This window comes from Panicum virgatum, chromosome 7K, assembly GCF_016808335.1.
Source record: "Panicum virgatum strain AP13 chromosome 7K, P.virgatum_v5, whole genome shotgun sequence".
NCBI classification, from domain to species: Eukaryota; Viridiplantae; Streptophyta; class Magnoliopsida; order Poales; family Poaceae; genus Panicum; species Panicum virgatum.
The window spans coordinates 39,011,035-39,024,381 of NC_053142.1; the positions used below are offsets into that span (position 1 = coordinate 39,011,035).

Here is a 13,347-nt window from a genome sequence, read left to right on the forward strand (position 1 = left end):
CAAAATCTCCTCCAACTCCAAACCCTTCAATCCTCTTGGGAAGAGGATTAACCCAAAACGAGTAAAATTCCAGAAACGTAGCCTCTCTAGGAATAAATGCGTTGAAAGATTTACGCGTCCCCGGGTTCGGCACGCACCGGTGGGTCCACGGGAGGCCGTCGTCGTGCCCCACCACGGCGTGTACGCCCACAGCGTGTGCGCGCTGCAGAACGCAAAGACGCGAGGCCGTGGCGGTTGTGCTGGTCTGCGCCTGTGCCTTGAGCAGAGAGGGTTTGTGCTTTGCTAAACACTGTAATTCCCTGCCTTTCTGTTAACCACACTCTACCAAAGATCAAATTAAATGGTTCGTGACTTAATTCCATGTTTTCAAAAAAAAATGGAATTGTAACAACTTTTTAGGGGCCAATCTATTTACATCTCCAACCACTTTCCCAAATATTAATCCTTCACATTTTGCACGAGTATACACGTAGACTCCTGCAAGGTATTCGGTACTCCCCCACCTCGCGCCTCAATTTCTTCTGTGCCCAACTAAGGACTCGAATAAGCAAACGAACAAATGGAGTACTACTCAAGTACCAGCAATCCTGCTAAGACTAAGCAACCTGAGATGAACCTTTCACCATCAGAACATTTCGTTACCGAGATGATGGCGAATTACCTTGGCTGAGGCTTCTCCAAGACCGGCCTCGCTCCCCGGACCTGTGCCCTTTGGCTCCGAGGCGAAGAGCTGAAGTTCTGGGAATGCTCCAGCATCTGAACCATGGATGGTGTTTGATACGAGTGAACAAGACTTGTGCTGTCTGTAGAGTCTCCGCGTGTTGTCGCTCTCTGCCATGAGTGAGAGCTCAATCCAGACAGCATATATGCCCTGCCTGAAGCCTCGTAGAGCTGGCGGTTCGCCATCCTCTCCTGCATCTCTCTCAACTCTGCATCAAGGGCCATGCATAGACGGTCCCCGTTCTGGCTTGCAAAGGACTGCGATAATACCCTCCGGCAATCTTCAAGGATAGTCACGGCCTCAGAGAGAGCACCCCTCTCGGCAGCAGCACGTGCAGACTCAATAGAACTGGCAGCTTCTATACGGTTCCTCTCTCGATCAACTTCAATAGATACTGGTTCAGATACGGTGGATGTTGGCCTCTTGATCTTCACCTCATCACCTTGAATCTTGATAGTCCCGTTTGTTACAGGATCTTTGTAAGCACAAGCCACTCTCAACAGTGAAGTCTGTTCACTAGATTTTGGGATGGTCAATGATAGCAAAATGTCTCTCTCCTCGTCAGCATACAAGTGAACGATATCAACTGATCCACTTCGTCCATCTCTTTCCACTCTACTTGGATAGCTACCACATTTGATGGAACGGAGTTGAACACCAGGATCAATACATTTCATGCTAAGATGCATCTCCTGAACAGAAACACTAAGAAGCCCACCAATACATTGAGCAAAGGCATCTTGCATCACATCTTCATCCTCAATAAAAGAAAAGGTGCCACCAGAAGCTTCAGCAATCGAATGCAATGTATCTGAATCATGATCCGCTCCAAATCCAAAAGCATGAAGGGGCACCATATGGTGTTCATCCAGAATAGAAGATGGAACAAGTGACCTACAACCTGCTGATTTTCCTTGGAAATTTGAGGAAATGCTGTAGGTATCTTGGCCATCTGACAGAAGAATGATACTGCATACTGAATTCTTATAGCTGCGGTCCTCAATCACCTTCACTGCTTTCTTTAGTGCATCGGCAATGTTCGTACCACCACCGGCACCAAGTGAGCTGATTGCCTGCAAGGCCTGCTGCCTGCCATGATGTGACATTCGTAGAAGGGGGAACAGTCTTTGGGCAGTAGATGAAAAGGCAATGACTGAAAGGCGGTCAGATGGCCGAAGGTGCTGAACAACAAAACCCATAGCCTGCTTGAGGAGTGTTAGCTTTGTGCCTGCCATACTACCACTAACATCAAGGACAGTAACAAGATCAACAGGAGCTCGGCTTGATGACCTCACAGAGCTTTCATGGACCAAGCTGCCTGTGATGTGATCTGTGCTAGAAGTGGGGGCCTTCACATGAATCAGAATATCAAACCCATTTAGACATGATGACTCCGCAACGGATTGGAATTCTGGGTATGAGCTGATCTGAGCAGTTTTACCAGATCCAGAATTAACATTGTCAAAAGCATCTTTGTGCTGCAAAGGTTCATCATCATTGTAGTCGGCTGGCTCAGAAGTATGTAGGCGACGGACCTCTCGCCGACGGTTTGAAACTTGCCGGCGAAGAGCCATATGGGGATCATGCTGGGGAGATCGACTTTGGTTACCTCCAATTCTTCCATGAGGGCTAGTAGAAGATAGTGAGCGACAGGGTATCTCTTTCCACTTTGCTCGGCAAACTGGGCAGACATAGTTTCCATGTTTTACATTAGATGAGATACAGTGAAAATGGAACATGTGAGAACACTCTGCAGTAAACAGGGCTTGGCCATGGCCAGATCTCATGCTAGCATAGCATATTGCACATTTCCCCTGTTGAAGTACAAACAAACAAAAAAATATCAGCTTAATTCCTTTATACAAAAATAACTGCTGGTACTGTAAAAATTGAATAGCATGTATATTCAATGAACAAGTAGACATGAATTTTTTTAAAAAAATATATATTGCCTGATTCACTAGCTGACCTAGCTTACAACATAGAGGTCGGTACATACAGTTTTTCTTTTATCTGCTAGACAAGATTTGCAAGTCCAGTTCATTACATATACAGTTTAAGTTTCATTTTGACTGTGAAGACTCCTAATAATTCCACCTGCCGAAACATATTCTGTCATTGCTGCATCATCGAAATATCCAGCTCAATCAGAAAAGAACAGCTAATAACACAATGCACCATCCCAGCTATCCTGTGTAGGCGTGTAGCTCAAACATGCTGATCACAGATGCAACTGCCAAGGAAGGGACTATCTTTTCACGAGTCGACCAAAGCAACAAGGCAACATCTGTCTCCATTGAAGCCATGCATATGTTAATGCAACTCTTCTTTTTACTGCACTACACAAGCCTCAAATCAAATTTACTTCATCCGACCCCATCCCACAAAATCACTTAATCACACGTGTACCTTAAACCTTCATGTATGTGGCACAAAAATGTAGCTTTAATTTTGGAGTTGATGTTCAGGTAGCATATGCACCAGTGCTCCACTATAAATTATTTTATTTTCTAAAAACACATGTGCGTATACAAATTCTTTGTACTAGTATCATTGGTATTACATTCGTCCGAGCACTGTTGCATCTCTAATAGTCAAATACTATTATTTTACAAAGGCAAGTTAAGCAGGCAACAAAAACCAATTTTACCATGTGGCAATGACATGGAAGCCAAACATTTAAACTAGCACTTTCGGCTGCTGACGACCAAATTCGATTCAGGTAATGCATCAGTCAATGTCTATTGGTTGGCACAAACAATAAGAGATGAACTCCTAAATTGCATGCAAAACCTTGAAATAAAAATTGATATTTCCATACCAAGCACACCCTTTGAACCGCAGCTAAACACCTGTCAGTGACAGCATAGCCAGCAAATGAGCAAAACTAACCATGCGCATGTTGTAATACCGATGTAGTTCATCATTCATTTTATGGATACAGTATTCAACACAATCAATCATGAATTTAGTGGTTGCATATGGTCAGAGGCTCAGAGTTATTTCGGCATGTGAAGTAAAGTCAGCGCAAAGATTTATCCTGTGACAACTTAACTGAATACCTAATAGAAAGCCAATAAAGTTTCAACCTAGCACAGGCTGCACTCCTGATTAAATAGAAAAAGAAAAGATATGCATTTCGTGATCACAATTAAAAAAATCATGCATCACATGTAAAGCAGAACTCCTTTACTGTTTTCTCCCCTTTTGTCCCAAGTTGGTGCATTCATGAAACCGATAAATGTAAAAATCAACGAGACAATCCATGTGAGGTTACTTGTCAAATTGGTACACATTTCTCATGCCATTGAGACATAAAGGCCACATAAAAATAGAAAGTAGCAGTCAACTATCAGTTGGGCAATTGGCATCCCATATAATGGATAGCAGCTGTCAAGTTGGAACATCTGCCGTAAAGAAAGAAAGCTGGTGGTAGGAGGAAAGAGTGGGGTTCGCTACACGTGACCACCACGGGCCGGTGATGAGCAAGAAGCAAGCTTTTCTCTTTCCTTTTCAGGGACGAGGGCAAGTGGAGTACAGTCATACAGATACAGTGGATGGGGATAGGGATAGGGAAGAGGCTTGCGTTAAGCAGTTATCTAAGGAAAGCCATTGACTAACATAGAAAAGTCAGAGTCAGACCACAGCTGGCACAATCTCTCAAACCAGGACCAAAGTTATTGAGCGATGAAGAATTAACCAACAGACACATTATAGACGATACGGAGCAGAACACACCACAGCTGACACGATACCTAACACGAATCTCTTCTTACAAAAACACAGAAATTGCAGGTTTCCTTCTTTTTTTTGACACTAATTGGACATTTTTCTTTCTGACAATAGAGATAAAACGACGCAAAACAGCCGCAAAAATGATGCTAGTACAGTTGAGAAGTTTGATGCAAACAAGGGGGGAAGAAAAACTAGAAGCGCGCAAGTACAAGCAACGATCGTAATCATGACGAAGAAGCACACTTGAATTCCACCTAAAAGTCTTAAACCGTTGGAGCGAACGTCAACTTTCGTAATGAATGAAATACTAAATACTGATACGCACCCAATACGGAGATCGTCAACAAAATCACCAAAGCTAGCAGGGGCGGAGCTACATGCATTTGCCGATGTCAGCTGACATCGATGATTTTTTGCAAAATCAATGTATAATCACTGTTTTGAGCTGTTTATGTATGGACTTGACAACGTCGTAATATAGAGCTGACATCGGCGGCTTCGTTTGCTGGCTCCGCCCCTGAAAGCTAGCGTTACGCCAGTAGCATTTCGATTCCAAATCACTAGTAAATGCTAAGCAGGACTACCAACACATCCCAATTCCGGATCAACCCAGCGTTAAAACCGGAGCGTTTTTTCTTCTTCTTTTCGATCGTAACCCCCGACCCCAATTCAGAAACGCTCAGAGTCTCAATCTCACCTTGGAAGACGATGAAGAGGAGGAGGGCCTGCCCCCGGACCTGGACCGCCGGAGCGCGCCCGCCGGCGTGCTCGGCCCTGAACCACCCGCCGCCGACGCCACCGCCACCGCGGCATCCCGCCGGCAAACGCCCGCGCCCGCGCCCGCCGTCGCCCGCCGCACGCCTCCACCGCCCAACACGGGGGCGTGCGCGCCGAGACGGAGGCCCAGCGCCTTCCTGACCTTCCTCCACGCGCCCTCCATCGCCGCGACGCGCAAGCCAAATAAACCGCCTCGTCCCTCCTCCTCCTCCTCCCGGCCAACCGGCTTCCAGACTCCGCTCGGGGGGGGCGCGGGGGCTCTTAAACCCACCCGCCTACGGGCTACGACGATTGCTGGACGGAGGAGGATCCGGGGGACGGGGAGAGGCGGTGGGTTTTGGAAGGGATCGGCGCCGACATGGGAGTGGAGGTGGAGGTGGAGGTGGAGCGTTTGGGGTGCGGCTTCCTCCTGCGTCTGGTTTGACTCGCCTCTCTCGTGCTCGCGGGAGGCAGTGGCGTGCTGGGAGGAGTAACGGAACCAGCTGGGGGGTTTGAATTAAGAGCAACGAGTGGGTTAGCGTGGGGAGGGGCGGGCGGTGCCGCCGTGCCGGTGATGGGCCCGGCCTAGCTGGAACCCTGGGCCGGTTTACGCCATCCTGGCCGTGGCCGGGCCGGTGAATTTTCCTTTTCCCTTGGAATTCTCATTCATCAAATCAAATCAAACTTTCCATCAAATCGAACATATATGAAGTTTGAGCGGAACGGCCAGACACGGTCAGGATGTCTAGCACGTCTCCTGTCGCGTTTTCTCTTCTCAGCAGGCAAGTTCATTCGCGCGCTCGTGGAAGCAACAGCAAGCGAGGAGTGCACGTGTCTCCGGTCAAAATACGGCGGGAAACTAGCCCCGGCGCTGATGACATACGCAGGAATAGATTAGAGCAGCTCGGCAGGTCTGTCATCTGCCACGCCCATTCGTCCCGAGCTCCCAACAACTCTACTGAACAAGAAGAGTATTGAGACTGACAGGCAGGTAGGCAGGCCGCTCCTCCCCTGCTCGCCAGTGGTCGCCCTGCCGACGCAGGAAAAAAAAATCAGGTTCGCCCAACCAGGCCGGACACCCGAGCGATTGAGATTTATGTTTCGTGTCGTCGCGCCGGTGGTTGGGGATGCCCCTCGCCGCCGATATTATACGGGTGCGTGCAGGCGAGCGTATCCATCGGCGCACCGCCGGGGGAGATACTCGAGAGCCGTTGGGCTGTCTTGCTCCAGCCTCTGCTCGAGCTCGACAGCGCAGGTGAGCTGAGCGGTGAGCGCGACGGCCGAAATTTTAATGGCGCACGAGGCGCGCGGCGTGCGCGCCGCTCAGGTAGTCGGATGCGATCGTGCTTTTTCAGGTGGATGATAGCTTGCTCCTGTCTTTTCCCCGGCGAGCATCAACGTGAGATGAGATCTCAGTTGTTATCAGAATTTAAAAAAACACACACACACTTGAGATATCAGCTTGATCCGGCAAGCTGTGCAGAAGATACAGGTCCATGCGGCTGAAGATTTGGTCATTTGGACCGTATCGCGTTAAGAGATGCGTGCGAGCTACCGCAGTGATGAATGTGGGAGCTGAAATGAATGGTGATGCACAAACCACAAGCCGATAACTTTTTTTTTTTTGCGCGGCACAAGCCACAACTGACAGCACGAGTGCAGTCTCTTTTTGCTCAGTTCAATCATGACCGTCTCAACCCAGACATTATCTGATAGTTTTCATACGTCATGTTATATAGATGCTACATAAAGAAAATTATATTCCCAAGAAACAGTTTTTCATGATAAATTCTCATCAAATCCCCTATCTTCCTTCTATATCCTTTCCTTTTCCTATCCCACCTTCACTTTCCAATAAAATCTCTGTAAGGGAAAATCAAACATGAACTTATTCAGGATGATTTTGCAATTGTCCCATATATCAATAGCGAGTAGCGACCAAACAAACCCCTAGATAACACGAAATGTGATGCACATAAATTAAAACCTTTCTGTTAATTCCCTGTCCCAGAATGGATCATACTGAATTTCATTGGCGAAGGAACAAAATTATAAAGTTCAAGCAAAATCACCAAGCACATTAGAAAACCCGAACTACCATTACAAACTGCAAAAACCACGACACGTTGCCTGACACTCGTACCAAAACCATTTTGTTCATTCCTATCTCATTAGTGCTACCAACAGGCATACATAAATATTTAAATGCAAAGTCAGGTATACCAACAGAAACATGTACCCAGATCCCTCCTTAGTAGTATCTCTCTATTCTTACACAGCAACTTAGTTTCAGCATGTAAAAACCCGAGTCATGGTACTGAATAACAATAGTCTTGCTTCAGAAAAACAGCAAGAGTCGTATGTTCCAGTCACGTAATACAATTTTAGCATCTCTGCTAGCTAGGCATAATGCTAAACTATCAACTCTTCAACCTCTGCTCAGTATCGATATAGCTCAATTAGCTACTCCATCTAACATAACAAAAGGATGCCGGGCATTATATCTGTACACAGTCTTATCATCAAACAACTCTGCCACCGATTCAATGCACTGAGAAAGATTTAGTATGACATGATGACTCAGAATAAGGTACACCTGAATAATGAATGTGATGGCATATCACTATGATGAGAAACCACGTTGACTCTCACAACCAGGGCAATTGTGCAAGCTCTCATGGATGTAAATATCACAATCCAGGCAGAAGTGCTGGTTGCATTTTGGGCAGCGAACATGGAGACTAGTTTGGCCATCTGCAAGGATATTTGAGAAATAATTAATGAACCTGCAATTGCTACATGTAAGACGCATAATATTGAACAAAAAGTGTAAAATAAAGTCATAAGAAAGGTAATATGGGAACTTCTGAAATATGAATTGGTTAGGGAAAATTTGAATGTTCACATAATTCCCAGTTAAAGTAATGGCTTTGCTCTCAATAATGCTGAAGCTATCACTTGTCTTTTTTGAGACCATTGCAGAAACAATACATGTGTCGGTACCCTGTGACAGGGATACTCACTCTTACTGCAGCAAGGCAGGACCCGCGTAGTTACCCGTAGCTGCGCGGGAAAGATGGAGTAGCCAGGCCCCACAGGCCAGGTTTTTCCCTCACCAGGCCAACGGCCCCGGACCGTTCCCCGCCTGAGGATGGGTCCGGTGACGCCACGTGTCTACACAAAAGGGAAGCTCCGAGCTGACCGCCGAGGCCTCGGACCCCCAGAGGGGTCCGGGACCTCCTGCGCCCGTCCGGACTCCCCTCACCGTGTAGGGGTCCGGAGCCGCCACGTGTCCCGGAGACGTGGGGTTGTGCGCAAGTCTTCCGCAGGAAGACTCGCCCACCTACCGCATTTAATGCGATGGACAAGGCGTGCTCTGCCGCCGCGGTACACAAGACAGCCTTTTGTCAGGCCCCGCTGCGCGCCGCGTATTACCAAGGAGCACAGTGGAGCCGCCTGAGCCGCGCCCGCGCAGAGCCCGTCTGCCGCGTTAAATGGATACGACGGCCCGGCACTTTTCCATCATGCCACCTACGCCGCTCCCTACACAGCCGCTCAGCTACGTAACAGGCGATGCTACTAGCTGCGTCGGGCTCCGTCTCGACAAGACAGCGCCAAGACATGATGGACGGAGGGCTCCGGGAGCAGGCGAGCGAATCCAAGAGAGAGATCCCCTTCGCCTGCAACGCCATAATGTATGAACACCCCGTTATTTTATATCGCATCGTTGGACCCACCTGTCGGGGATCCAACAGCCGTGTACGCGCCCCCTTGAGATATAAAAGGGAGGTGCCCGCTGTGCACAGGACAATCTCCACAATCCAGACAGGCGGAAACTCTCGCACCTTCTCACTCTCGTGGGAAGGCAATACAACACACAGTGGACGTAGGGTATTACGCTCCGGCGGCCCGAACCACTCTAAATCTTGCTGTGTTCATCGAGTTCTTGAGGAAGATTGATCTAAGACTAGCTAACCCCCGAGTACACACCCTCTGGGCTAGGGCGGGTGCCTTCCGCCACCCGGCTGTGGTTTGCAGCACCACGACAACATGCTATTGAATTGTTCATTATAATTGAAGAAAGAATGTAAGGTTATCGTTTGGTAACTTCCAGGATCTGGTATGCCATTTTGTCTTTATAAACATGGTATATAGTTGGTGGACAGGTTCCACTGAGAAGAGATAATAGTTAGAATAAGGACATGTATCGTTTTGCACAATTTACTAAATACGGCTACCAAATACAAGGTTTAGTAGTATCAGAAGATATGCACACAAGGTGGCAAGGGCATTAAAGATATCTTTTGTAGTCTGAAAAAGTAGCAGACATGAGCATACCAGGGTTAAAAAGGTTCTGCTGACAGCCGAAACAGTTTTGTACTCCCCTTCGGATTCTATTTGGGACAGATGAAACCTCATCAAACGGTGCTACCGGGAAGAGATGATGATATGACCTTGCCAAGTGTGGAGAACTAACTAGTGTTAGGCCACAAGTTCGACATTCTGTTGGAAGCTCACACACATTAACTTTGCATCGAGGACATATGTAACCTTCAGCCCCAGACTTTATTTTCTTGTGACAAGAGCAGATAGAGATAAGATCCTCAGCACCCCTCTGTGGAAAGCCCATCTTAATCAAATTAGCTGCGGCATATTCTGCTATTGCAGGGGGTGGGGGAGCATGTTCCAGCAACAATTCTTTGAAATGAGACTGCCAAAAGAACGGATATGTCATTAGCCATTCACATAAACTGAATAATCAAGGGTACAATCATAAGCATATTTCCTGCACCTCGTCTAGTGCAACCATGTAGGATCCGCCAGTCTCTTCACAGAGATGTTTACAAATGAAGATCTCCGCAGCAAGACCAATAACTGAGCATCTAATTTTGGATTTCTTACATTTTTCTATGGTCTCCATGATATCACCAGGATCACACGTATTTAGGGCAGAGTACAAAATTAAGACTTCCTTGTGACCATATGATGGTACTTGATCTAAATAACCGTGGACAAGTTCTAAAGCATTCTGCAGAGATGAATCACCAGAACACTCAAGTTTCCCCATCAGAGCCTTAATCTGTGATTCTGGACTCCCTCCAATGTCTGTCAGTCGATGAGAAATACCGTCTTTAATTGTCACTAGGCCAACATGGCTCAAGGGATTCTGGTCGAAGAATTCTCTTATAAAAGCCTCAGCATGTTTTGCAACAACAGCCATTCGACTGGGACGATAATCCATCTCCGAAGCTGCCTACATGAGTAAATAACTATTTTGAGAATGTGAAGGTACCAAGAGAATGTAACAATAATTCGCAGTAGAACAAATCTTCAGAAAAAAGAAACAGTTGAGCACCCTAATCTTCTAAAACTGAAATGTTTATGGATGCTAAAGGGGAAAAAAATGTCAGTGAGGTTGGAGATATCTTCACCAGAAATGCATTTTCCAAAGAATGCATAAACCAAAATGTGTGCATAAAGCTTCATCAATCAGCAAAAAATTCTTTCATTGTAGCTATTGATAAAGGAAAAAACAAATGTCGGGGAGGTTGGAGGTATCTTCTTCACAAGAAATGCATTTTCCAAAGAATGCATAAACCAAAATGAACGCATAAAGCTTCATCAGATCAGCAAAAATTCTTTCATTCTAGCTAAAGCAGTATTGTTTCCTTCTCGATTGACATTGAGAGAAGGCACAATCAGCTGAAAAGACATTATTCGTATTATTATAAATAATCTTCATAGTAAGTGTTCTGATGAGGACAAATAAGTTCACATTTTAGTCCTGGAATATTCGTTTCCATAAGTCAGTATCCAATAAGTCCATGAGGAGGCTACCTAATTCATCAATGATGAACAACCACTCATTGTTGTAATCCATAGGCTATGCATCAATACAAAATGTGGAAAACATCATTATATACTTTTATTTTGTATATGCCAAGACTAGACTAGACTTTGTCTGCATACAGGAATGTTCTATAGATCAGTTTTGCATCTATCATCAAAGCTTGCTTGCCCTGCAATCCTAGTCCTACACTTCTGTAGGAGAAAGCCTTGCCAACGTTAAAGCATCTAACACATGATCTGATTCTGCATAGAAATATATCTGATGAAATGCCTGGGAAAAATTATCTTCTTAGATGAGGGGAAACAATTAAAAGGGATCTTCAGACACAACTATCTAGGCAGAATAATATAGATAAGGGGGGACGATTAAAAGGGATCTGATGAAATGCTCATTCTATTTCACATATATCTAAGCTACATCATATAGACAAATAAGGGGACAAACTAATACATATCAGAGGTGTCAGATTGTAACAGGATTCATCCAATACGGGACTCATGGTTACAAGGATTCCTATTTCAATGTACAAGAGCCAAAATAACTATTGTGTCATAGCCGTCCAATTGGTGGGTGATTCATGAACATGAATCAGAAACTCGCATAGGATCACTTTTAGGTAGCATTGGTTTCTAGAGTTAGTGGAAACTTCATCCTCAATTCATGTACCATAGATACGAATCGCACTAGAGCCTAGAATTTTCCAAATACATATCTACTACCATTCTAATAAACTGTTTCCTTGCATCAAACGATTGATCTCTCAAACTTAAGTTTCTGATTAAGTCTTGAGATATAACAATAGCATGGTTAGATTTTAAAAAATGACCTCATATCTACCAAATACAGTGTCCCCACGGCCCACCCCTAGGAATGCATGAGCAAATAAGACAGCTGACCCAGACAGGTCTCAAGGATGAACAAAATTACAAAACAGCACCAAAGGAAACTGATCAGATCACTCGCCAGCAAGGTTCAACAGTAAAATGAACCAGGACAGTTCATGCAAATCTGCATCATATCCGCAACAAATCACAAGGTTATAATTGAACCTACAAGCATATGAAACAAGTAGCATGCACTATCTCTGTGCTCACCACTCCAATCCGGCCTCAGGACATTTAAGTTCCATAGCCCGTAAGCACTGCCACATTACTCACGGAACAAGAGATTGCACTCCACAAGCCAGTGCGAGATTAGCACGATCGGCATTGCTACCACCCGATTGATCCCAAGCAACTAAGCCGACATCGAGGTGCTTGACGGTGCGACTAGCCCAACGACAGAGAGCACGAAGCAAAGGGTACCAACCCGGGAGAGGTCGATGACGATGTAGAGGTAGCGGATGAGCCCCTTCTGGATGCGGGCCGCGGCGGCGGCGGCAGAGCGGAGCAGGAGGCGGCGCCGGTACTGAGCGTGGACGAGGGTCTTGGTATCGATGGGGTGGAGAAGCCCCGACTCGTCTTCCTGCAGCGTCTCCCACGAGCGGTCGTCCGCGTACGCGCGCTCCCACGCCTCGAGGACGCGGCCCTCGCCGCCCTCCTCCTCCTCGTCATCCTCTTCGTCGCCCAGGTTGCGGCGCCGGCCGCCGGAGGTGGTGGAGGGCGCGTTGAAGCCGCCCTCGCCGCCGACGCCGTACATGGTGTGGGGGTGGTGGAGCGACGGCGGCGGCGGCGGCGTCGAGGAGCAGGAGCGGAACTGGAGCCTGGAGGCGAGGTCGGGACCAGGAGGAGATGGGCCAGTGCGGGTGCTTCTGATTTGGGGCTCCTGGGCTTTGTTTTCGTTTACAAGAGGAAGAAGGCCCCTACTGTCCCTTTCGACTTTTCTAGTTTTTTTTTCAGAACAAAGGAGTAGCAACGAATCAAAGATGCTTATATGATTTAATATGTCGTTATTAATCACTACATGTATTCAATGATGAACAAGCTAATGTGGATAGAACCTAAGCCAAGGTGAACTTCATGGAACGGGGTTACGCAGAACTTGATTCGCTATAAGTAATCTGCCATGTTAGTGACAAGAAAAAACTTTAAACATATCGCATCAGTATCCATAGAAAATTAAGGGCCGTAAAAGCATCTCCAACAGATTATGCATCTCTCATACTTTGTATACTGTATTTTCTTTCTCCATTACTAATAATATATTTTTGTATTTTTGGTACCAAGTGCACTGCTGCCTCCGTCTTGAAATGCAGGGCATTTTGACTTATCCTAAGTCAAACTATTCAAAAACTGACCAATTTTATAAAAAAAGTGATAATATTTTAAATATCAAATGAGAATAA

The 13,347-nt window shown here is 46.2% G+C and overlaps 2 protein-coding genes across 2 annotated transcripts; both read right to left on the reverse strand.

Moving 5' to 3' along the window:
- Positions 1–331: 331 nt before the first annotated feature.
- LOC120642391 (E3 ubiquitin-protein ligase WAV3-like) lies at positions 332–5,694 on the reverse strand. Its single transcript, XM_039918898.1, has 2 exons — positions 5,154–5,694; positions 332–2,535 (listed from the first exon to the last, which is right to left on the reverse strand). Exons 1-2 carry the CDS (start codon positions 5,394–5,396, stop codon positions 658–660), a joined length of 2,121 nt encoding a protein of 706 aa, XP_039774832.1. The 5' UTR covers positions 5,397–5,694; the 3' UTR covers positions 332–657.
- A 1,716-nt stretch (positions 5,695–7,410) lies between these two features.
- Positions 7,411–12,823, reverse strand: LOC120642449 (general transcription factor IIH subunit 2-like). The gene is made up of 4 exons (XM_039918973.1): positions 12,372–12,823; positions 10,005–10,466; positions 9,551–9,923; positions 7,411–7,966 (listed from the first exon to the last, which is right to left on the reverse strand). Exons 1-4 carry the CDS (start codon positions 12,699–12,701, stop codon positions 7,836–7,838), a joined length of 1,296 nt encoding a protein of 431 aa, XP_039774907.1. The 5' UTR covers positions 12,702–12,823; the 3' UTR covers positions 7,411–7,835.
- Between the last annotated feature and the right edge of the window lie 524 nt (positions 12,824–13,347).